This window comes from Syngnathoides biaculeatus, chromosome 5 (assembly GCF_019802595.1).
Source record: "Syngnathoides biaculeatus isolate LvHL_M chromosome 5, ASM1980259v1, whole genome shotgun sequence".
Lineage (NCBI taxonomy): Eukaryota > Metazoa > Chordata > Actinopteri > Syngnathiformes > Syngnathidae > Syngnathoides > Syngnathoides biaculeatus.
This window is the reverse complement of record NC_084644.1, coordinates 25516446-25542564: the sequence shown is the minus strand read 5'-3', so window position 1 is coordinate 25542564 and position 26119 is coordinate 25516446. Positions and strand designations below refer to the sequence as shown.

General features: G+C 41.2%; 1 protein-coding gene across 1 annotated transcript; it reads left to right on the top strand.

Annotated features, from left to right (window-relative positions):
• Nucleotides 1-26119, top strand: LOC133500409 (aromatic-L-amino-acid decarboxylase-like). Its single transcript, XM_061819026.1, is given in 13 exon segments — nucleotides 1-201; nucleotides 1699-1812; nucleotides 1900-2019; nucleotides 7634-7768; nucleotides 10849-10992; nucleotides 13559-13625; nucleotides 13920-14014; nucleotides 15647-15714; nucleotides 18852-18928; nucleotides 19439-19458; nucleotides 19542-19640; nucleotides 25336-25437; nucleotides 25909-26119. Coding segments are annotated over 13 exon segments (1443 nt in total). The 3' UTR covers nucleotides 26110-26119.

The window sequence follows — 26119 nt, the reverse complement described above, 5'->3', positions numbered from 1 at the left end:
ATGAATGCAGCGGAGTTCCGGCGTCGAGGAAAGGAGATGGTCGACTTTGTAGCCGACTATTTGGAGAACCTGGAGCAGCGACCAGTTTATCCAGATGTGGAGCCAGGCTATCTGAAATCATTAATCCCGAGTGAGGCACCACTGGAACCAGAAAGCTAAGAGGATATAATGAAGGATGTGGAGCGGGTCATAATGCCTGGGGTAACCCTTTTCCCACTTTCTTCTCATTTCTTGATGCATTTTACAGGATATAGTAGCCATCTGGAGTTTGTCTCGTGTTCTTCCACAATATACTGTAGCAGGCAGCTCCCGATATTATGGTATCTTCTTTCGGCTTGTCCCTTTCGGGGTCGCCACAGCGTGTCATCTCAGAAGAACGCACATATATGTTTGGCACAATTTTTACACTTGACCATTTAACAATCACAAGAACAAAATAAGTGATTCTGGCCACAACCCAGTGGATGCCATGCTAATCAAGAATCACAAATTTGAGAACAAAATGTTGTTTTTATTTTCTGGTTCGGTGATCATGTGGGACCGGCACATGACAGACGTACATGCAGTCTGCAGTTATTGCAGGTTTTACAAGCATTTCACAAGCCACAGCTCGGGTCCACTGAGCTCTGCTTTTCTAGACAGGGAAAATGTGTCAGGGCACAAAATACTGGCATATCCTTGATTTTCGTGCAAGTGCCTTTGATAATTTATCAGAAAAGTCAACTCCAATGTGGGCATGAGTGTGTCCTTTGCACTGTGCCTGGCTGGGTGACAATTTTGTGGTAGAATGTCAGTCGAAACGTGTGCCTACTGTCACCATGTCAAACTTGGAGCACAGGTGATTTTACACGATTTTAATGCAGACACACACACACATACACTTGTGCATCCTCCGTCAATGCGTGGTGGGCGTCACATGGATTCCATTCATAAATTTGTGAAAAGCAGCCCTCTGAATCACTGGAGAAATCCAAAAATTGAATCCATTATTTAATTTATTTTTTTATTATTGTATTTGTTTTTAATCAAGACATTGGACGAGTGGTAAAACTATGAGGGCAATCACATGAAATATCAGTCCAAACACCTGTTACCACCATCAAATCTTTATTTACTGTAAAAAAAAGTAAACTTCTCAATTCTTAACTCGTACAAGTATAAACACGCATTGACCGATGTAAAATTATTACATTACACACTTAAATATTTATGGCAAATGAGTGGCCAAGCGGTGGTAAACGTGCTATAAACGGTAAATAAACTTGAGCTGAGGTGATGCACTGACACAAATATAAATGTATTTTATCATTTTTTTTCATTATTCCACCATCATCCTCTTTTCATAAGTTTTTTATTCTCGTCATCTTTATCTTTGCATATCATTTTATGTTTCATTTTATGACCCCCTTATTTTAAAAATGACAAATGATGCCACAGACATCAGCTCACAACAGTCGTGATGTGGTATGCTGACAGCTTGCACCGACTGTTCAAATGATCTTTTATTATTATTGAATTTCTTTTTCCCACTCAAACTTTGGCCCAACTCCAAATCTTATGTTGGTTTTGTTTACTTCAAGGTAGAGTTCCATCAGTGGCGGTCCTAGCTTGAACGGTACCTGGTGCGAATACCACCTTGCATGACCCTCATTTTGAAAGTAATTAGCACGGGTCATAAATTGTTTCTTGTAATTCCAGATCACCCACTGGCACAGTCCATACTTCTATGCATACTTCCCTGCAGCTTCCTCCTACCCTGCATTGTTGGCGGATATGCTCTGTGGAGCCATTGGGTGCATTGGATTTTCTTGGGTAACAAAAACCTTAACATTACTGCATCTGTGACTCATCATTTTCCCCATAATGGTAAACATTTGGTGCTTTTGTTTTCATGACCAGGCTGCAAGCCCAGCTTGCACAGAGCTGGAGACAGTGATGTTAGACTGGTTAGGAAAAATGTTGCAGCTGCCAGAGGCTTTCATAGCTGGAACTCATGGTCATGGAGGAGGAGTCATCCAGGTAAATCCTTAATTTAAGCAACCTTCTTTTACAAAATTGCTCACATTTTGCAGAACCGTGTTACATCAAACCAAAATGTACTCAATACACATAGGGTTTATATTTTGAGGATGAGGTTTGTGATGCACAGTGTTTACCTTCCAGCAATGGATTATGGTTTTTGTCAGATTTTTGAAAAATGTGATTTGTCCGTTGTTGTTCCTGCTACACCACAACAGCTAAAAATTGGCTGGAAAAATTGCCTTTTAATGTCTTTCTCGTAGGGGGGCTGAGACGACAGCATCGGTGCTGTGCTTCGTTAGTCTGGTGTCACTTTAATGATGCTTCAGTGACTAAAACAACAACAACAACAAAAGCAGCAGTGAAGGATGCTGTGTGTTTGTGTTTTGTGTGTTTTTGTGTGCATGGGAGGATCCATGTTAAGAAGTGGCGCATGAGAGCGCACTCTGATGATGGATCATTTCATGCCCCTTTTATTATGACCACCTGTGTGTGATGAAGTGTGTGCCCACACGCTTGCTCATTTGATTCATTGTGTTCTTGTCATTTCTGTCTTCCCACTCTTCTTTTTTTTGTCATCCAAGCTTCTCAGTTCACTATGGCAACAAATGGCCCCCTCTCACAACAGCTGTTAATGAGTGTTGTGACGACACATTACCATCCATTTTTTTTCAGGAATCCTGTGTGTGCGTGTGTATGTGCATGTGTGTGTCTTCTGCACAGTACACCAGTGGTAAGCAGTTCTGTCTCACATTAGAGAGGTCACGAATTTCAGTCTTGTTCCTTCTGTGTGCCGTTTTTTTAATTGAACACTGTGAACTACACAAAAATGCGACTCATTGTTTATATATGGCCTGGGTCTTTATTTGACATTTATAATGTTAATGTTAAAAAATCAGGACGTTAAACATCTTTTCTTTACATAACTAGAATGTTCATACTTATACCATACAAATATTTTATCACTAACAGGCATCTTTTATTAACATATTGATAACCTACACCTAATATAACCACAATACTAAGAAGAATATTGTCTTACGCAACTATACCCATTGATAAAATAAGGGGCATACATTAATGGCTTTCTCTAATTTGTTTTGATGCTTGTGAAGACTGTTTGTAGCATAACACTATTTCATACAGGGACATTATGTGCAATCACATTTTGATATTATTTTCTTTTCTCATTCCAAATGGGAAGATAAATGGCCCTGTAAACAAACAGTGTACATGGGTCCACAATACCCTACCATTAAATCATAATGAAAATAAACTACAATCCCAATTCCGATGAAGTTTGGACATTGTCTTAAAGAAAAATAGAATGCAATGATTTGCAAATTTTGTTAACCCTTTATTTAACTGAATTCACTACAAAGACGACAAGATATTTAATCTTCACACTGGTGACATTTATTGTTTTTTAGGAAATAATCATTAAAATAAAATGCTATGGCTGCAACACATTCCAAGCTGGGATAGGGTCATGTTCACCACAGTCTTACATCACCTTTTCTTTTAACAAGATTCAATAAACGTTTGGGATCTGAGGACAATAATTGTTGAAGCTTTGAAGGTGGAATTCTTTACCATTCTTGTTTGTGTACGGCTTCAATTGTTCAACAGTCCGGGGTCTCCATTGTCATATTTTACACTTCATGATGCGTCAGACATTTTTAATGGGAAACATGTCTGGACTACAAACAGGACAGTCTAGTACCGGCACATTTTTACTTCCAAGCCACGCTGTTGTAACACGTGGAGAATATGGTTTGGCATTGTCAAGCTGAAATAAACAGGGGCATCCATGAAAAAGACGTTGCTTGGACTGTAAAAATTATTTCTCCAAAACCTGTATGTACATTACAATAGCAATGGTGTCTTCACAGATATGTAAGTTGCCCACACCATTGGCACTAACGCAGATCCACATCATCACAGATGCTGGTTTTTGAACTTTGCATCCATAACACTCTGGATGGTTCTTTTCCTCTTTGGCCCAGAGGACACAACATCTACAATTTCCAAAAACAATTTGAAATGTGGACTCGTCAGACCACAGAACAATTTTTGACTTTGCATCAGTTTATCTTTGATGAGCTCAGGGCCAGAGAAACTGGCGCCGTTTGTGGGTGTAGTTACGGATGAAGCATTGAACTGGATTTTTACTGACATTGGGTTTCTGAAGGGTTCTTGAGCCCATGTGGTGATATCCTTTACAAATTTATGTCAGTTTTTGATGCATTGGCGCCTGAGGGATCGAAGGTCATGTGTCGTTTGTTATCAGTCTTGCTGCTCACATGCAGTGACTTCTCCAGTTTCTCTGAACATTTTGATGATATTATGCACCATTTTCCTTGCAATTGTACGTTGAGGAACATTGTCCTTGACCTGCTCGACCAGTTCCTTATGCACTTTTAAAAAAAAGAGGTGAACCTCGTCCCATCTTTGCTTTTGAATGACTAAGGAATTCAGGGAAGCTCTTTTTATACCCAATCATGGTACCTGCCTGTTCCCAATTCGTCTTTTCACCTGTGGAATGTGCCAAACAGATGTTTGATGAGCATTCCTCAACTTTCTCACTTTCTTTTGCCACCTGGCCCAGCTCTTTCTTGGGGGGGGGGGGGGGGTGTGTTGCAGCCATAAAATTGCAAGTTATCATTTTCTAAAAACAATGAAGTCCATCATTTTAATCATTACATGTCCTGTCTTTGTCGTGTATTTAATTAAATATAGGTTGAACGTGATTTGCATATATTTTCATTCTGTTTTTATTTTGTTCAACACAACCTCCCAACTTCATTGGAAGTGGAAGTGGAATATTTTGTGACATTTTGCTTAATGTTACAAAAATGAAGTACGATGTTTTATTTAGACGCCATGGTGGAACCCCTGGTTAGAGCGTATGCGTCACAGTTCTGTGAGGGGGAAAACATTATTTCAGAAAAAATGAGCAAATACTGGTGGCATGGTGTCACAGCTGTAGAGCTTTGCCCTCACAGTTCTGAGGACCGGGGTTCAAATTCCAGCCCCGCCTGTGTGGAGTTTGCATGTTCTCCCCGTGCCTGCGTGGGTTTTGCCTGGGCACTCCGGTTTCCTCCCACAACCAAAAACCATGGAACATTAATTGGAAACTCTAAATTGCCCCTAGGTGTGATTGTGAGGATTGAGATAGGCTCCAGCATGACTGCGACCCTTGTGAGGATAAGTGGCTCAGAAAATGGATGGGTTTTATTTAGAAAAAACAATGGAATTAAATAACGTGATTGGTGTGTATATTATGTTCAAATACCCACACAAACGTAAAAACAATGAAAAAAATAGCAATCTATTTTTTCTTCTGCGTACATTGTATGTCCTTTTGTAAACAATCCTCATCAATTATTATGAGAACTCATACAGACTCATAAGGTTCACCTGTTGTAAAGTCGAGTGAAGGATCAGGAAAAACACATGACTGCAAATTACTAATTTATATTATTGCAAACAAAAGCCTGACAAAACTTTCTGCTTGATTTATGCCTGTTGCTTGGCTTGTTTATGCCTGAATTATTATTCTTATTATTAGCCAGAGAGGCCTGATGGTTTGGTTTTTATTGATCAAATTGCAACATTGCATTGATTTGACTGCCACTGATTTAGGCAGGCGCCTCACAAAGCACGTTTTACATCAACCTCGCAAAATGTTTACTTTATTGGGTAACAACCTCTGTAATCGTTATGGCAATGTCCAAAAAATCAGTGAAAACACCCACCAAAAACTTAGCATCGTCACATTGGGCTCCATTTTTTAAACACAACTATGTCTGCAGCAGAGTGCAAACACTTCTAACCTCCCTCCAAGTGCAAGGCTTACTACAAATGTTTACTAATTTGACAGATATGTTTGTGCCAAGAGACATTATGGTTGCGGATTTGATCAAAATAAATCTAAATCATGATGCAAGGTAAATTTTGGTACATTTGAATAAGCCATAAGCAGAAAAATACTGGGATCCATGGGCGTTTTTTAGTCCCCAGCGGTTATCACTAGCTCCTTCTGTATTTCATAAGGGTACCCACCCCCATTATGTGTTGCTGCACCAGTAAACAGCAGTGACAACGCTTGATTCACACACTGATCGCTATAATTACGCATCCTCTTCTTCTGCACAGAGATGTCAGTCAACATTGAGACTGTCATTGGACCACATTTAAAGTGAATGGAAGGAGCTGCGTTAATTGGCAGAAAATGAAGTCGGCTGTAAACTCACCCATACTGCCATACACTGCCCATTGTTCAATCCGGCAGGCTGCTCTGGTCCACAAAATTACCAACAGCAGTGTATCCCTCCCCTGGCACACAGTTTTGCAATCCACCGTGCTGGATTCATGCTGGTCATGAACACAGGGCCCATTGTAGGTATTTGAATTGAATGCCAAGGAGTGAATTAAATGCTGAATTCAGAAGAGATTAGGGAGACAGGGGATAATTGTAACACTGGTTGGTGGTAACACTTGAAATTGCTCTAATCGGGAATGAATCAGAATCAGTTAAGTAATTAGTCAATTTACCTTTATTATGAGTTAGGCTTCGAGTTGCATTCCGTCATAGTCTGAACAGTTTCTAACCACTGGCTGAATTCAGTAGAGATTAGGGACACAGGGCATAATTGTAACACAGGTTGGTGGTAACACTTGAATTTGCTCCAATCGGGAATGAATCAGAATCCGTTAAGTAATGAGTCCATCTGAAGTCGTGCCCTGAACCAGACAGACAGAGCAAAATCCACCCATTTGTCCATTTTCTTACCTGCTTATCTTCACAAGGGTTATGGGGAGTGCTGGAGCCTATGCCAGCTGTCAACTGGCAGGAGGCACGGTACACCCTGAACTGGTTGCCAGCCAATCGCAGGGCACATAGAGATAAACAGCCGCACTCACAATTACACCTGGAGGCAATTTAGAGTAGGCACGAGGAAAACATGCAAACTCCCAACAGGCGGGTCCGGGATTGAACCCAGAACCTCAGAACTGTGAGCCCAATGCTTTCCAGCTAAATCACCGTGCCGCCTGTATATGTTATATTAATTTTAATTTCATCACATTTTTCATCCATCCATCCATCCATTCTCTGAGCCGCCTATCCCAGGTGTCATCAGACAGGAAGCGGGGTATACCCTGATTTGGTTTCCAGGCAATCTCAGGGCACATGGAAACAGACAAGAGTGGCACTCACAATCACACCTATTTAGAGTAGGCACAGGGAAAACGTGAAAACTCCACAAAGGGAGGGCCGGGATTTGATCCCTAGTCCTCAGAACCGTGAGGCCAACACTCTACCGTTGCTCCAACCTGCCGCCAAAATTATCACGTGAGAGAAAAACAGAACATTTTCGATTGTTGACACTATTAACCAGATGACAAACAAACCTGCTTTCCAACCAACAGCTATTTGTACTTATCAAGATTAAATTAATTAAATATTTAGCTCTTATATAAGTTTTATTTGTATCCATTATGGTCATAAAAGTGTGTTTTGGCGATAATTTTTTTTTCAGTGATGATGATGATGATTATGATGCCAATGGGTTCGGTTTGGCTTATTATTGACCTTCTAATTCTCTGACAGGGCACAGCCAGTGAGGCAACCCTCATGTCCTTGCTCGCTGCCCGTTGTAAAGCGATTCGTCATGTCCAGTCCATTGACCCGAAAATGTCTGAACCTGAGATCCTCGCCAAATTGGTGGCATATACATCAGAACAAGTAAGCAAGATATCTAATGTTGAGATACAGTACACTATATAATTAAATGGGATCCATCACAGGATAAGATGATGAACATACTGCAGACGTAAAAATGGTGACTAGCTGCTGGAGATATGCTTGCTTTCACTGGCACTGGGACTGGCATTGCATGGCTGCATGTGTGTGATCTGATTCCTCAGTGGGGTGGGCAATACAAGATCTACATTATTTGGTCTCACCATTGAAGGATTGCAGTGAGTCTCATAAATTAAACCTTGCACTTTAATAATAGCAGAGAAATCAGATCTTGTCAAGATAATAGATGATAATCACCAGATCGACATTCGGTAGTAATAGTGCAATGGGACATTTGGCTTTCTTCGATGCAGCCAACGTGGGTTCAATTGCCAATTTGTGAATGTCAGGGCTTGTGTGTCACTATATGAGATGTGATTCACTGATGTTCAATCCAGGGTGTGGTCTGCCTTTCACTCAAAGTCGCCTGGGATAGGATCTGGCACCATACTAATCTGAAGAGAATAAGCGGTATATAAAATAGATAAATGGATAGAAACGGATGGATAGATTAACACATTCATGCATGTACTGCATTTATCTTTATTATGGGATAGGATTAGAGTTGCACTCCGTCATAGTGTGAACGGTTTCAAACCACTGTCTACCGGTTTAGCTATAAGAGGAGAAAACCATGACAAAACGGAGTTTCACTGCATTTCATTGTCAACAATGTGTCTACAGTATTTTTCATCCATTCATTTTCTGAGTTGCGGGAGTGGTAGAGTCAATCCCAGCTGTTAACGGGCAGGAGGCGGGGTACACCTCGAACTGGTTGCCGGCCAATCGCAGGGCACACGGAAACAGACAGCAGTCACACTCACAATCAGACCTAAGGCCAATTTAGAGTCTCCAATTAATGTTGCATGTTTTTGGGATGTGGGAGGAAACCGGAGTGCCCAGAAAAAACTCACGCAGGCATGGAGAGAACATGCTAGCTCCCCACAGGCGGGGCTGGAATTTGAACCCCGGTCCTCAGAACTGTGCTACAGCTGCACCACCGTGGCACCAGTATTTGTTCATTTTTTATGAAATAATTTTTACCTCCTCACAGATTCATAGTGCCATTGAATCATTCAAAGCAATTTGAGCATGCTCAAAACCAGATCCTTTTTTTGAACAACTATTATGGTACCTTCAATTTATATACTGTATAAAATCTCTTACAAAACTGGAGGATGGCCTGTAGGATCCAGTGTGGTTGTTTATATAATGTATATCAAATGTTGTGGCCACTGGCTAAAATATTTCTGGATTTGTTTGTTTTTAGAAAGTTATTTTTGCGTTTATACAAAGTGAATTGAGCAGCAATGCAAAGTGCGATCAAGCAGACTCATTTTGAGCACATTTTTTTCATTCATTACCTCGGCAACAGATGGAGACCAGACAGTCGGTCAGGCAAGGCAGGTCAAACAGTAGCTGGCTGTGATCAGGTTAAATCCCAGGCCGGGACTCTGTGATTGGGTTAGGCAGTCACCTGAGGGCTATTGAGACCTTTTCAAAAGACAATCGCTATTGCAGACTTGAGAATGTCTTCTGTTGTCCAATGTTATCATCTTTTTGCCTGGAGGGAAGGAGCTGCTTTGTCACCATTGGAGGTGCTCGGTCTCAACGAATGGTCTCAACGAATGGCAAGGACCTATGGGGTCCCTCAAGGGTCAGTTCTTGGACCTTGCCTGTTCAGCCTGTATATGCTACCCTTGGGTCAAATTCTTCTAAACTTTAATTTTGACTACCATAGCTATGCAGATGACAGATGTAGTTATATTTAGCAGTGTCTCCAGATGTCTACAGTTCAATTGAAGTATTGTGCCACTGTCTATATCAGATAAATAACTGGATGAGCCTAAATTTTCAACAACAACAAAACTGAGGCAATGTTTTTGGCAATGAAGAAAAGAGAATTCCTGTTATTAAATACTTGGACTCTCTATCTTTTAAAACCAAAGACCAAGTCCGAAACCTTAGTATTTTGATTGATTCCGACCTGACTTTCAACAATCATATTAAATCAATCACAAAAACTACCTTCTACCATCTGAAGAGCATATCTAGAGTGAAGTCTTGTATGTCTCAAGCAGACTAGGAAAAGCTCATCCATGCTTTTATCTCAAGTAGACTTGACTACTGTAACGATCTTCTGACTGGACTCCCCAAAAAGAGTATTGAACAGCTGTAGCTCATTCAGAATACTGCAGCTCATGTTCTGACCAAAACAAAGCGGTCAGAGCATATAACTCCAATCCTAAAGTCCTTGCACAGGCTTCCAGTCATCTTAAGCATAGATTTTAAAGTTCTGCTACTGGTCTATAAATCACTAAATGATTTAGGTTCTGAGTACATGAAGAAATGCTTACGGAATACAAACCCAGTCGAGCTCTGAGATCGACTGACTCAGGTAAAATAGTGGAGCGCAGAGTCCAAAGCAAACATGGTGACGCAGCATTTAGCTATTATGCTGCACACAAATGGAATAAGTTGTCAACAGAGGTGAGGTCATCCCCAAGTGTGAATGTTTTTAAATCCAGGTTGGAAACTCTTCTTTTTTTCTCATCCTTTTTAGAATATATCCACTTTTTTAACATATTACTTGCACTGTATGTGGTTTTAGTTGTCTTTTTTTAATATATTGTTTGTCATTTTTATTGTTTTTATGCTGTTTTAAATGTTTTATCTCTTTGTTCTCAAATGCCTTTAATCATGTAAAGCACATTGAGTTACCTCATGTATGAAATGCGCAACGATTTGTCAGAATCAGCTTTAATGGCCAAGTGTGTAGAACAGACAAGGAATTTTTCTCCAGCAGCTTGCCCTGGTACGGCAGACAGAACAGAAAACAGAGAATAGGGAACAACATAGCAACAAGAACAAAAAAACAAGAGACATTTCTGTTTGTAGGAATTATTCCTTATAAGACGTGGAAGATGTGAAATCTATATAGATAATTAATATAAGTATAAGTCGATTGCTGTTTGTGATTATTGTCATTGCTTGCACCTCTCACATACTTTTCCCATGTGCAGTCTCATTCGTCGGTGGAGCGGGCAGGTCTGATTGGGGGCGTGATGATGAAGAAAGTCCCGACAGACAGCACTTATGCTGTCACGGGTGATATGCTGAAGGAGATTGTGGAAAAGGACAAAGAAGCGGGTCTCATCCCTTTTTACGTAAGAAGACAACTCGGGCGCACCATTATACAATTATCTGCTCGTGTTCTTTCCAGTCTTTTACTCAAGTTGCAAACCAACCAATGGACTGACAGTTACTGAGTGGCTGGTATGCTACCTGTATGTAACGCTCTTTGAGCTTTTGTTCAAAATAGCGGATATCCATTTCAAGGTCCATGTACTGGTGTGGTCCTTTTCCTCATTAATAAGACAATGGACCACATGCACAGTGGCACATTGAGCATTTTCAGTAGAAAAATTAAATGGCTTTAATACAGTATTTTGGTCCTAATATTTCGTCAGGGCAAAACACCATGAAGAGTTTGTTCTCTTATAAGACGAGATAGACTCACTGTTCAGTGCCAACTCAGGGTTTGAGTTTTAATACATTTCCCATGTCCACAATATGGGCTCTATTCTCATAGACACTATCTGAGCTTGGGCATGCCTCCACAGGACACTGCAAGTGCGACAGCTTTAAAAGGCATGAGAGTAGCCGCTTCGATTGGCGGTGACTGAAGTTGGCTGTGAATACTCACACAGTAGCGCAGCCCGCTCACTCTCAGGTCCGCCTGCCTCACTGGTCTAATCCACACTGCTGTGCAGAAGTCACGGTCTTTATTTATTTAGAGATTTATTTATGCAAATGTTACCTGAAACTTCAGATGTGATCTTACTCGATGAAGGCAAAATCCCACATGCATTGTCCTTCTAGTAACATTTTATCTACTACTAGTGCAAGTTTTGGCCTGGTACACAACAGAACCTTACTAGTAACCTACTATAGTCCCATGTAGTGACCGCATACAGTGAAGAAAATAAGTATTTGAAAACCTTGCTATATTGCAAGTTCTACCACTTAGAAATCATGGAGGGGTCTGAAATTTTCATTGTAGGTGCATGTCCACTGTGAGAAAGATAATCTAAAAAGAAAAATCCAGAAATCACAATGTATGATTTTCTAACAATTTATTTGTGTGATACAGTTGCAAATAAGTATTTGAACACCTGAGAAAACCAATGTTAATATTTGGTACAGTAGCCTTTGTTAGCAATTACAGAGGTCAAATGTTTCGTGTAGTTGTTCACCAGGTTTGCGCACACTGCATAAAGGATTTTGGCCCACTCCTCCACACAGATCTTCTCTAGATCAGACAGGTTTCTGGGCTGTCACTCAGATACACAGAGTTTCAGGTCCCTCCAATGATTTTCTATTGGATTTAGGTCTGGAGACTGGCTAGGAAACGCCAGAACCTTGATATGCTTCCTACGTAGCCACTCCTTGGTTTTCCTGCCTGTTTGCTTCTCGTTATTGTCATGTTGAAAGACCCAGCCATGACCCATCTTCAATGCTCTGACTGAGGTAAAGACGTTGTTCCCCAAAATCTCACAATACATGGCCGCAGTCATTCTCTCCTTAATACAGTGCAGTCATCCTGTCCCATGTGCAGAAAAACACCCCCAAAGCATGATGATACCATCCCCATGCTTCACAGCAGGGATGGTTTTCTTGCGATGGAACTGATCATTTGTCTTCTTCCAAACACGGTTAGTGGAATTGTGACCAAAAAGTTCCATTTTGGTCTCATCTGACCACAAAACTTTCTCCCATGACTCCTCTGTATCATCCAAATGGTCATTGCTAAACTTAAGATGGGCCTTGACATGTGCTGAGTTAAGTAGGGGAACCTTTCGTGCCGTGCATGATTTCAACCATGACATCTTAGTGTATTACCAACAGTCACCTTGGAAACGGTGGTCCCAGCTCTTTTCAGGTCATTGACCAACTCCTGTCAAGACAGGTGTCTTTATGCAGTTAACAACGTCACACAGGTGCATCTGATTCAGGATAATACATGGAGTGGAGGTGGACTTTTAAAGGCCGACTAACAGGTCTTTGAGGGTCAGATTTCTAGGTGTTAGACTGGTGTTCAAATACTTTTTTGCATCTGTATCACACAAATAAATAATTAAAAAAATCCTAAATTGTGATTTCTGGATTTTTCTTTTTAGATTACCTCTCTCAGAATGGAAATGCACCTGCAATGAAAATTTCAGACCCCTCCATTATTTCTAAGTGGGAGAACGTGTAATATAGCAGGGTGTTCAAATACTTATTTCCTTCACTGTACAGTATATCATATGCTATGACTGGTAGTTTTGCCTGTTGTGTCGTATGCTAAATTTTGTCCTGATAACATGCTGGAAATCTTTTACAGTGGTGTAAGTCGGAAGTGGAACAAGTTTATTTTGATGACGCAGTCATTCTAATATGTCTTTAGTGAATTACCCTACAAGTGAGGCTTAAGAGTGCAGTATAACATAGATCGTATGGTGAAACCCAAAGGTATGAATTGCTTGTTGGGTTTCCCATAACCATCCACACCCTGAGGCGTCTTTCAAACAGTAACATTAAAGTGTTGCTATGTGTTGATCGGGTCTACGTATCACCAATGACATTTAGGAGCTTGTGTGTTTATTAGGATGATGTAGAAATATAAATATCAAACCAACATGTGAAATGACGATGATAAAAGAATATGTTGTTGACGCTTGTGTCTTTTAGTTCTGTGCAACGCTTGGCACCACTGGATCATGTGCGTTTGATCATATCTCTGAGCTGGGGCCGATATGTGAGTTGCTTTGGAAGTAACTACTCTTCCTTTTTGTTTAATTGGTCCTCTGGAACAAAATTGGTGCATTTTCATAGGCTAAAGATGTCCAGTAGTGTGCTGTATGTTTCTGTTAGAAATGTTTTGATTTGACACATTTAGATAGACTTGTACAGCTTCACACTGCTTTTTAGCCAACCAGATTACATGGTGCAATGGTAGCTCATGGAATATGATGTGCTAATAGAAGCTGAAAAAAACAAGGTTGATGCACACACGATCTGTAACGTTGTTGTTGTGTGTTGGCTTCTGCAGGCAATGAACAAAACATGTGGATGCATATTGACGCTGCGTATGCTGGGAGTGCATTTATCTGCCCTGAATTTCGACCTTTATTGAATGGCGTAGAGGTATGTAAAAATTGAAAAATGAAACAAGTGCATGTTATTTACACCATTTGGCCACAACAATGACAGCTTCCATGAGAACTCTATCTAAATTCTCACTTTACGGGAATGCTAATGTTGACTTTTGATTAACACACTAAGAGAAGCATTTACTTTAAAATATGAAAATTGCATTCATTGTTTATCCTGATACTAAAAAAATACAATTATTATTGCAAATGTAGCTTGCAGTGAGGTAGAATTACCACCTGAGACATGATAAATAATAATAGTAATAATAAATGTACATTTGGTATATAATATAATTTGCTACAAAAAATTGAAATAGTAGCTGCAACTCTGAATGAAATGAGTGAACTTTGACAGGAATGCAAATATCAACCATAATAATAAAACCTACTGTGAAATAATAAATATACTTATTTATAAAATAAATAAAGATTCTTGATAAGGGACCAGACAAAGCACGGGTAAAAGACCCCTATGATAGTATACACAAATGGATTTAGGTTTCTCGTGGGTCACCGGGATCCCTCTCTGGAGCGAGCGCCTGGTGGCTGGTCCTGCACCAATGGGGCCCTCCTGGCACAATGCAAAAGGATAATGTGGGTCCCCCTCCCCAAGGTCCCTAGAACTGCAAAAATATTGTTGCTAGTACCATTATAATAAAATAAATAGTGTGATTAAATCGAAGCATTTAGATGAGTGTGAAAGTATGAAGCGCAGAAGCTTCCTTCCCTATGCAAACATTAGTGTAACAACATAACCTTTTGCTGCCAATATGCATGTGAAATATCATTAATTACGTCAATGAAACCAAACACTTAATTGCAGGCTGGCTACATCCTGTTGCTTTGCTCATGTTTGATGTTCCGTGACGTTAAATGTCAAGTAGGAGGCACATCAGAGCGAGTAACAATCGGCGCTGTGGCTGCGTTTTGCTGCCGTCGAGGCTGCTGTTCCTCTCAAGCTGTGCACAGACGCAGAGATAAGGCCGGAGTCATTTCCTGGGGCTGCGTTAGACCTTTTCAATATATCACTCTTTATTAGACACACACGTTCAAAGAACAGAGGGACTCTATTTTAAAAAGGAGCATCTACCATAGAAAAATACATACAGTAAGAGGTTTAGAGTCATATTTTGTAGGTTTAAATACAGTGTGAGAGTTAAAACAAAGAAAAAAGGGGGGAAACGCAGATTGTGGATGTTCGGGAACGGTTGCTAGGGTGATGGACCAGCAAGCATCAGGCGGCATGGCAACTGTCTGTTACACATCGTTTCCTTTTTACTCAGGCTCTTATTGCATTTGGTGGAGGTGGGGTGAAAGGATATTACAAAAAGATAGGCAATAAAAAGATAAAGGCAGATTAAAAAAAAGAAGCTTGTCACTTTGGATGAAGCATCCCTGCAAAAAAGATATTTCCTGCTGTTGGAGCAATTTTGCACATCTTGCAAAGTCCTTTAAAGATTACAGTGTAGGCTATGGTTCACTTTGGGTGAAAAATTTTAGGAATCTGTGCCAAAATTTGTAAGATATTTTTATCCTTAATGCATTCCTGATATGTTATCACACCAGTTTTTAAACCGCAAACAGTCCGATAGTTACCTTTTTTATTTTTTCATGTCTGGTACAGTTTGCAGATTCTTTCAATTTGAACCCACACAAATGGCTTTTGATCAACTTTGACTGCTCTGCTATGTGGTAAGCTGTCTTTTTCATCGCAGAGAAAAATGTCAATAGAGTAAATGTGTCATGTTATTTTGTCTTTGTATGAATCAATAAATAATACCAGTAAGCAATAAATAATTATCAATAACAGTGTAATGAGCGAGTTACAACCATTCTAATGCCTTCTACATTTTAAAAATTGAATTGAAGAATGTACCTGCCAGACGAAGTAACATAAATTCCTTTCACCATCCAGAGTTCATGAGACAAATTAAACATTTGCAGTGGAAAGGTCAGACGCCACAATAGGTTCCACTGTCAATGTTTAACAACAAGATTGTGTGGAGGGGTGGACTTGGCCCCTGGTGTACACCACTGGAGACCTTTTTCTTTTGTTTTAATCCGCTTGCCTTAAAACACTTTTCACATGTTATCACAGTGTACATGAAGATAACATGCTACTGACTCAGGAAAGGCATCAATTTTGGTCTTGTTGGAGCTCAGCGCGGCTTTTGATATGGTAAATCATAATATACTGCTGAGGGTCGGTTCTTGGACCTCTCCTGTTCAGCCTGTATATGCTACCCTTGGGTCAAATTCTTCAAAACAGAAATTTTTGACAATCATTGCCATGCAGATGACACACAGTTATATTTACTGTAGCAGTGTCTCCAGATGTCTCAGGTTCAATTGAGGAATTGTGCCACTGTATAAAGCAGATAAATAACTGGATGAGCCAAAATTTTCTTCAACTAAATCACAACAAAACTGAGACAATTGTTTTTGGCAATAAAGAAAATAGAATAAAGAGAGTTAACACCTGGACTCTCTATCATTAAAAACCAAAGACCAAGTCTGTAACCTTGGTGTTCTGATTGATTCCAACCTGACTTTCAACAATCATATCAAATCAATCACAAAAACTGCCTTCTACCATCTGAAGACCATATCTACCAGGAAAGGCTCATCCATGCTTTTATCTCAGCTAGACTTGACTACTGTAATGGTCTTCTGACTGGTCCCCCAAAAAAAGAGTATTAAACAGCTGGAGCTCATTCAGAATGCTGCAGATCGTGTTCTGACCCAAGCAAAGGGGTCAGAGCATATAACTCCAATCCTAAAGTCCTTGCACTGGCTTCCAATCACCTTTAGAATAGATTTTAAAGTTCTGCTACTGGTCTATAAATCAATAAATCATTTAGGTCCTGAATACGTGAAAGAAATACTTACGGAATAGAAACCCAGGTGAGCTCTTAGATCGACTGTCTCAGGTCAAACAGTGGAGAGCAGAGTCCAAAGCAAACATGGTGAAGCAGCATTTAGCTATTATGCTCCACAGAAATGGAATCAGTGGCCAACAGAGCTGAGGTCAGCCCCAAGTGTGAATTTTTTTAAATCCTGGTTGAAAACACTTCTTTTTTCTCATGCTTTTTATTTTATTTATTTCCATTTTTAAATCATATTACTTGCACTGTACGCAGTTTTAACTCTTTTTTTATTTTCATTTTTTTACCATTTTTATTGTTTTCATCGCATTTTAAATATTTTATCTCTTCGTTTTCAAATGATTTTAATCATGTAAAGCACATTGAGTTGCCTCGTGTATGAAATGCGCAATACAAATAAATGTGCTTTGCTTTGCTTTGACTTCACTGAACGTGGAAGTCTTGCACGGCACGCAGAGTCCATTGTTCCTGTTGTAAATTAGAGCGCAGCCAAACATGTTTCTCATCTCTTGCTGGACGGTAGCTAACAAAACTCGCATTGCAAAACATCAACCAAACTAAACCGTCACTGTGAGAGTGTTCATGTAGCCTCTGTAATATTGGCAAACACTATTACTAAAGCTATTTATACAGTTCGCTCGGAGTGAACAGGTTGGATAGGATTACAAATTAGCTCATTAGAGGGACAGCCAAAGTTGGATGTTTTGGAGACAAGGTTCGAGAGAGCAGACTTTGATGGTTTGGACATGTTCAGAGGCGAGAGAGTGAGTATATTAGTAGAAGGGTGCCGAGGATGGAGATGCCAGGGAAAAGAGGGAGAGGAAGACTAAAGAAAAGGTTGATGGAAGTTGTGAGGGAAGACATGATGGCAGTTGGGGATAGAGAGGAAGATGGAGGAGATAAGCTACGATGGAAAAAGGTGACAGTGTGGCGACCCCTATCGGGACAAGCGGAAAGGAAAAGAAGAAGAAAATACAGTTCTGCAAATGATCATATTGAAATAGAGAAATGTGCTATATGAACACAATCTTATTTATTATTCTATTAATATATGGCAGCACGGTGGAGCAACTGGTTAGACCGTTGGCCTCACAGTTCTGAGGACCAGGGTTCAAATCCCGGCCCGCCTGTGTGGAGTTTGCTTGTTCTCCCTGTTCCTGAGTGCGTTTTCTCCGGGCACTCCGGTTTCCTCCCAAATCCCAAAAATTTATTAATCAGAGACTCTAAATCGCCCCTTCGTATGGTTTTGAGTGCGACTGTTGTCTGTCTCCATGTGCTCTGTGAATGGCTGACAAACCAGTTGGGGGTTCCTGCCCAATGATAGCTGGGATAGGCTCCGGCACTCCCACCACCCTTGTGAGGATAAGCATCTAAAAAAATGGATTGATAGGTGGATTAATAATGTGGTTGTAGAGCATTAAATTAGAAGTTCTAAGATTACCTTTACAATGACAGAAATAGTTCTGTTCATTAAAAAAAAAAAAAAAAAAAAACAATCCACTGTGGCGGCACAGTGACTCAGCTGGAAAGCGTTGGCCTCACATTTCTGAGGTCCCTGCCTGTGTGGAGTTTGCATGTTCTCCCCATCCCTGTGTGAGTTTTCTCCGGGCACCCCGGTTTCCTCCCACATCCCAAAAACAGTCGACAATTGGACACTTTTAATTGCCCCTAGGTGTGATTGTGAATGCGACTGTTATCTGTTTGATGTGCCCTGTGTATGGCTGGCGACCAGCTCAGGGTGTACCCGCCTCCTGCTCATTCACAGCTGGGATAGGCTCCAGCACTTCCCGCATCCCTTGTGAGGATAAGCACCTAAGAAAATGGATGGATGAATGGGCAATCCACTGTTTCTTTTCAGACTTTTTTCTTCATGGTCAAATATCCAGATATCGTTGCCTGTTTTTGTGAAAAGTTGTTTTCCTCTGCAAAATCACTTATTAACAGGGTCAAGAAGAGACAGGACATGATTGGAGCCTTTAAGGTGGAACCGCTCTACCTAAGACATGAGAACCAGGAGTCAGGTAAGTCCTTCTCACCGCAACTATAAAATACAATATGTGCCAAAATAGTCAAATTACTACACCTCAGTGACTCACTCGCCTTCAGAGCCCAACAATGTCGCTACACACGGAAAACAAACTCTTTTGATTGTGTTCGGATAAAATTTCTATTCCGTAAAATAGACCCACAAACAAACCAAAATTTAAAATTAATAGTTCAAGCGTCAATGCAGTATGTATGTAGAATGCATTTCTGCAGAGGCAATTTGTCTGACAGAAGAGCAGAACGAGGCGAACCACTTGCAAAAGCTTTCTTTTGTTCAATCTGGACCCTCCAATCTAATTAGTGGTTATTAGCAGCGGTGAACACGAGCTTACATTCCGTGGGGATGATCTGGTAGCTTGTGGCTTTGCGGAGTGCCAGTGTTGTGATGATTGTGGCATGAGTGGATTGTGTGTGTGCATATGTGTGTTTATGTGTGTACGGGCACCTGCTGAGTTTAAATACTTGGATGTCTTTCTCATCAACAGGGCTGGTGACCGATTATAGGGTAAGAACATTGTCCCTTTATTTCAAAGAAATGTTGGCAAAAGGGGAACAATGGCGATGTGGTGCTTGTTATCTTTCTCGCAGCACTGGCAGATTCCCCTGGGCAGACGATTCCGTTCGCTCAAAATGTGGTTTGTCTTTCGCATGTACGGCCTCCAAGGATTACAGGCTCACATACGTAAGGTATTACTTTAAAAATGCATTTTTGGGGGGGGGCAATCTTCTTCTTCTTCTTTTCCTTTTGGCTTGTCCTGTTAGGGGTCGCCACAGCGTGTCATCTTTTTCCATCTTAGCCTGTCTCCTGCATCTTCCTCCCGAACCCCAACTGCCCTCATGTCTTCCCTCACCACATCCATAAACCTTCTCTTTGGTCTTCCTCTCGCCCTTTTGCCTGGCAGCTCCATCCTCAGCACCCTACCACCAATATACTCAGTCTCTCGCCTCTGAACATGTCCAAACCATCGAAGTCTGCTCTCTCAAATCTTGTCTCCAGAACATCCAACTTTGGCTGTCCCTCTAATGAGCTCATTTCTAATCCTATCCAATCTGCTCACTCCAAGCAAGAACCTCAATATCTTAATTTCTGCCACCTCCAGTTCTGCTTCCTGTTATTTCTTGCCACCGTCTCTAATCCGAACATAATGGCTGGCCTCACCACTGTTTTGTAGACTTTGCCCGTCATCCTAGCAGAGACTCTTCTGTCACATAACACACCAGACACCTTCTGGCAGCTGTTCCAACCTGCTTGGACCCGTTTCTTCACTTCCTGACCACACTCACGGTTGCTCTGTATTGTTGACCCCAAGTATTTGAAGTCCTCCACCCTCGCTATCTCTTCTCCCTTTAGCCTCACTCTTCCCCCTCCACCTTTCTCATTCACGCACATATATTATGTTTTACTTCGGCTAATCTTCATTCCTCTCCTTTCCAGTGCATGTCTCCATCTTTCTAATTGTTCCTCTGCATGCGCCCTGCTTTCACTGCATATCACAATATCATCTGTGAACATCATGGTCCAGGGGATTCCAGTCTAACCTCATATGTCAGTATAGCCATTACCACTGCAAACAGGAAGGGACTCAGAGCTGATCCCTGATGCAGTCCCACCTCCACCTTAAATTCTTCTGTCACACCTAAGGCACACCTCACCATTGTTCTGCTGCCATCATACATGTCCTGTACTATTTTAACATACTTATTTGCCACACCAGACTTACGCATGCAGTACCATAGTTCCTCTCTTGGTACTCTGTCATAGGCTTTCTTGAGATCCACAAAGACACAATGTAGCTCCTTCTGACCTTCTCTGTACTTTTTCACTATTATCCTCAAGGCAAATAATGGATCTGTGGCACTCTTTCTAGGCATGAAACCATACTGTTACTCGCAGATACTTACTTCAGTCCTGAGTCTAGCCTCCACTACTCTTTCCCATAACTTCATTATGTGGCTCATCAACTTTATTCCTCTATTGTTCCCACAGCTCTGAACATCCCCTTTGTTCTTAAAAATGGGAACTAGAACACTTTTCCTCCATTCTTCAGGCATCTTTTCGCCCGCTAGTATTCTGTTGAATAAGTTGGTCAAAAACTCCACTGCCATCTCTCCAAATTGCTTCCATACCTCCACCGGTATGTCATCAGGACCAACTGCCTTTCCTTTTTTCATCCTTTGTAGTGCCTTTCTGACTTCCCCCTTAGTAATCATTGCCACATCCTGGTCCTTCACACTTGCCTCTTCAACTCTTCCTTCTCTCTCATTTTCTTCATTCATCAACTTCTCAAAGTATTCTTTCCATCTATTTAGCACACTACTGGCACCAGTCAACACATTTCCATCGCTTATCTTTAATCACCCTTACCTGCTGCACATCCTTCCCATCTCTATCCCTCTGTCTGGCCAACCTGTAGAGATCCTTTTCTCCTTCTTTCGTGTCCAACCTGGTGTACATGTCTTCATATGCCTCTTGTTTAGCCTTTGCCACCGCTACCTTTGCCCTACGTCGCATCTCGATGTACTCCTTTAACCTCTCCTCTGTCCTCTCAGTGTTCCTTGTATGACTTCCTGTATTTTGGGGTTCCGCCACCAAGTCTCCTTCTCCCTTTTCCGACCAGAAGACACACCAAGCACTTTCCTGCCTGTCTCTCTGATTACCTTGGGTGTCGTAGTCCAGTCTTTCGGGAGCTTCTGCTGTTTATCGAGAGCCTGTCTCACCTAATTCCGAAAGGCCGCACAACATTCTTCCTTTCTCAGCTTCCACCACATGGTTCTCTGCTCTACCTTTATCTTCTTAATCTTCATACCCACCACCAGAGTCATCCTACACACCACCATCCTATGCTGTCGAGCTACACTCTCCCCTACCACTACTTTATAGTCAGTAATACCCTTCAGATTACATCGTCTGCACAAAATATAATCCACCTGCGTGCTTCTACCTCCGCTCTTGTAGGTCACTATATGTTCCTCCCTCTTCTGGAAATAAGTGTTCACTACAGCCATCTCCATTCATTTTGCAAAGTCCACCACCATCTGTCCCTCAAAGTTCCTTTCCTGGATGCCGTACTTACCCATCAGTTCTTCATCACCCCTGTTTCCGTTAACAATATGTCCATTACAATCTGCACCAATCACAACTCTCTCGCTGTCTGGGATGCTCAGAACTACTTCATCTAGTTCTTTCCAGAATTTCTCTTTCAACTCTAGGTCACATCCGACCTGTAGGGTATAGACGCTAACCACATTATACATAACACCCTCAATTTCAAATGTTAGTCTCATCACTCGATCTGATACTCTTTTCACCTCCAAGACATTCTTAGCCAGCTCTTCCTTTAAAATAACCCCTACTCCATTTCTCTTCCCATCTACTCCGTGGTAAAATAATTTAAACCCTGCTCCCAAACTTCTCGCCTTACTACCTTTCCACCTGCTCTCTTAGATGCACAGAATATCAACCTTTCTCCTAATCATCATGTCAACCAACTCCTGAGCTTTTCCTGTCATAGTCCCAACATTCAAAGTCCCTACACTCGAGTTGTAGACTCTGTTCATTCCTCTTTTTCTTCTGACGCTGGATCCGGTTTCCTCCTCTTCTTTGTCTTCGACCCACAGTAGCTGAATTTCCACCGACGCCCTGGAGGTTAGCAGCGCCGGGGGCGGGCGTTGTTAACCCGGGCCATGACCGATCCGGTATGGGATTCTTTAGATGAAGGCTCATATTTGTTTGGCGCAGTTTTTACGCTGTATGCTCTTCCTGACGCAACCCTCTGCATTTATCCAGGCTTGGGACCGGCCTACAAATTGCACTGGTTTGTGCCATCATAGGGCTGCATTGGGGGGGCTCAATCTGATCCATTACAAATAATTATTACCTGATGTTTTATGCCAGTGATCATTTTCATGTTGTGTACGCTAACAATGCTTGTGTTTTCATTCAAAATTTTTATTTGGTAACTTGCCAGTGCAATTATTTCTGCTATCACTAATCACGCGGTACATCATAGTGTCAATGTTAATGTCAAATAAACTATGGTTGTGTTATGTCAGAAAAAAAAACATGACTTTAGTCTTACAGCTGCAAATATAAAGCAACTATCCTCAGTCACACTTTTGTGATGTAATTTGGACAAGCAAGTTGAACTTCCATCATCAATTAGTGTATAAGGTTATTTGTTTTAGTTTGTTTACAAGAACATGGATCATTTTAACTTTATTTGGATTGTGAAATAGTAAAGTGTATTGGTCATGAGTATGTAAGCTCATTTTGACCTTTGGAGTCTTGAAAAGCTGATTTTAATTCCTTGTGGATTGTTTCCTTTGATGTTAAAATCAGATTAGATTGTGATAAAAATTTGCTAAACGAGCCAAGTCATTTGCAACCGATAAAATGCACTTGTGTTTTTCTAGTTGGAAGAAATGAGCTATTGCAATCGTATATCTGTGATTTTCATGGGAAATGTCACCCACCCCACCCCCGCCCTCACTCCCCCTTAAAGTTCCTAACATCACGAGAGTCTCTCGCTTCTTTTTCTGTGTGCATTTTCATCAAGACATCCTGTCACTCACACATATCTGGTCTGCATCTTTCTTTTTTATCGTAACCTTTTCTTCATTTCCACAGCCCCTCCTCTGCCCACCCCCCACAGAACCCATGTTAACCCTGTCCTCCATCCCTTCATGATGCTTCATGCCTGTCTCTCCTCTTCATCTTCCACTTTGTTCCCTCCAGTCGGCTCAGTCAATCAAATGAGCCTGTTTTGAGTTTGTGCTTTGAGTGAAATGAAAACATTGATCCCTACAGCCACAAATCATTTCCGATTATCCCAGATTGAGTTGCACATGCTGAATGTTTAGATGACGTGAAACAGAACAAAAATAGGAACCACATTTCCTCTTGTTTTGTAGATGCTTAATGTCTGGTCAAACAGCTTCTCCGGAAATGCGAGTTCCACTCTATTGAGGGAAATTCTGTTTGTAGCAATTAGGTGATGATTTTAAGTCAAGTATTATTTTGGAACAAATAGCACTCTGCCATTGTAAAATACTCAACTTGATTCACAAAATTGAGCACACAGTTTACCTCGGCACTTTCATAATACAAGCATACATTTAGATTTTTGTCAATGTCATTTTTATTTCCAGTATGCTTGGGATTGGTTCATTGTCCAAACTGAATGTAGCCATATTTTTACATGTACTTATGTTTATTGTTACCAATGTTAAGATGAGGGTAGGGTTGAAAAGTACAGAGAAGGTCAGAAGAAGCTACATTGTGTCTGTGGATCTAGAGAAAGCCTTTGACAGAGTACCAAGAGAGGAACTGTCATACCGAAGTAAAACAGAATATATGTGCGTGAATGAGAGGGGTGGAGGTTGAAGATTGAACTAAAGGGAGAAGATATAGCGTGAGTGGGCGACTTCAAATACTTGGAGTCAACAAGACAGAGCAACCGTGAGTGTGGTAAGGAAGTGAAGAAACGGGTCCAAGCGGGGTGTAACAGTTGGCGGAAGGTGTCTGGTATTCTACGTGACAGAAGAGTCTCTGCTAGTATGGAGGGCAAAGTTTATAAAACATTGGTGAGGCCGACCATAATGTACGGATTAGATATGGTGGCTCTGAAGAAACATCAAGAAGCAGAACTGGAGGTAGCAGACATGAAGATGTTGAGTTGAGGTTCTTGCTCGGAGTGAGCAGGTGGGATAAGATTAGAAATGAGCTCATTAGAGGGACAGCCAAAGTTGAATGTTTTGGAGACAATGTTCGAGACTGGAGACTTTGATGGTGTGGACAGGTCCAGAGGCGAGAGAGTGAACATATTGGTAGAAGGGTGCTGAGAACAGAGCTGCCAGGCAAATGAGAGATAGGAAGACCAAAGAAAAGGTTGATGGATGTTGTGAGGGAAGATATGAGAACAGTGGGTGTTAGAGAGGAAGATGCACGAGATAGGCTGAAATGGAAAAAGATGACACGCTGTGGTGAACCCTCACGGGACAAGCTGAAAGTAAAAGAAGAAGAAGAAGGGTAGGGTTGAGGTGGACCCTATAAAGGCTTAAATGTTTTAAACCATTTTTAAAAAAAGTAAATGTTACGTAAATACTTTTGATCTAAATTTAATATCCCTCCTCCAGGATGGTTGTGAACAAGAATGTTCTGATTTGTACAGCCGTTCCTACAAGTTTACCCAGTAGACGGTACTGCCACCTAGCGGACATAGACAGCGAACACGTAATTTCAGACAACAATGTGACACATTTGAAATATTTCTAATGTCACAATGAACAACAACTGTACCTGAAATGGTAGTGAAAAATCCAATGGAAATAATGTACAGATAAGTAGATGGTATTACAGTTCCACTATTGTTTCTGTCTTCAGCAAGTGGGCCTGGCCAAGGAGTTTGAAAGTCTGGTACGAGCAGACAAGAGATTTGAGATATGTGCTGACGTCATCATGGGTCTGGTTTGCTTCAGGCTGAAGGTAACGTTCAATTCTAAAAATATATTTCTGGATAAACCCTAATTGCACTTGGCCTCCATTCCAAATGAGGTAGTCGCTAAAAGCAGTGATTCTCAACTGGTAGCCGGGGACCCAAATGTGACCCGTAGAGTCGTTTTGTGTGTCCCGAGGAGACAAAAGTTAATAACCAATCGTTAAAAGATTTCACATTTTACAGCATTCCCATTGCTTTCTTTCACTTACTCAAAATGGTTTTATTGATTTTCTTAAGAGAAAAACTCAGGGCAAAGTATACAAACGCTTGTGCATCCTGACTACTTTATCACCTCCGTACTGTTGCAAACTGCTGACAGTGAATGACCACACGTTATGATTTGTGGCCATTGTCAGCAGTTTAGGACATGATGACACACACAAAATGAAGTGAAGTCAACGCTATGCGACCCAATTTGATCGGCCACATAACGTGTTTTGTTTTTCGCTGCCTCTCAGGGCTCCAATGAGCTGAACCAGAATCTGCTGAAGAGAATCACAAAGAGCAGAGAGATCCACTTGGTTCCTTGCCATCTGACCGGACGCTTTGTCTTGCGCTTCGCCATCTGCTCGCGCACCACCGAGTCTTGTCACATCCGCCAAGCGTGGCGGCACATCACTCAGCTGACCTTTGATCTTCTGCAGGATACCGTTCAATGACAGCTGGGCA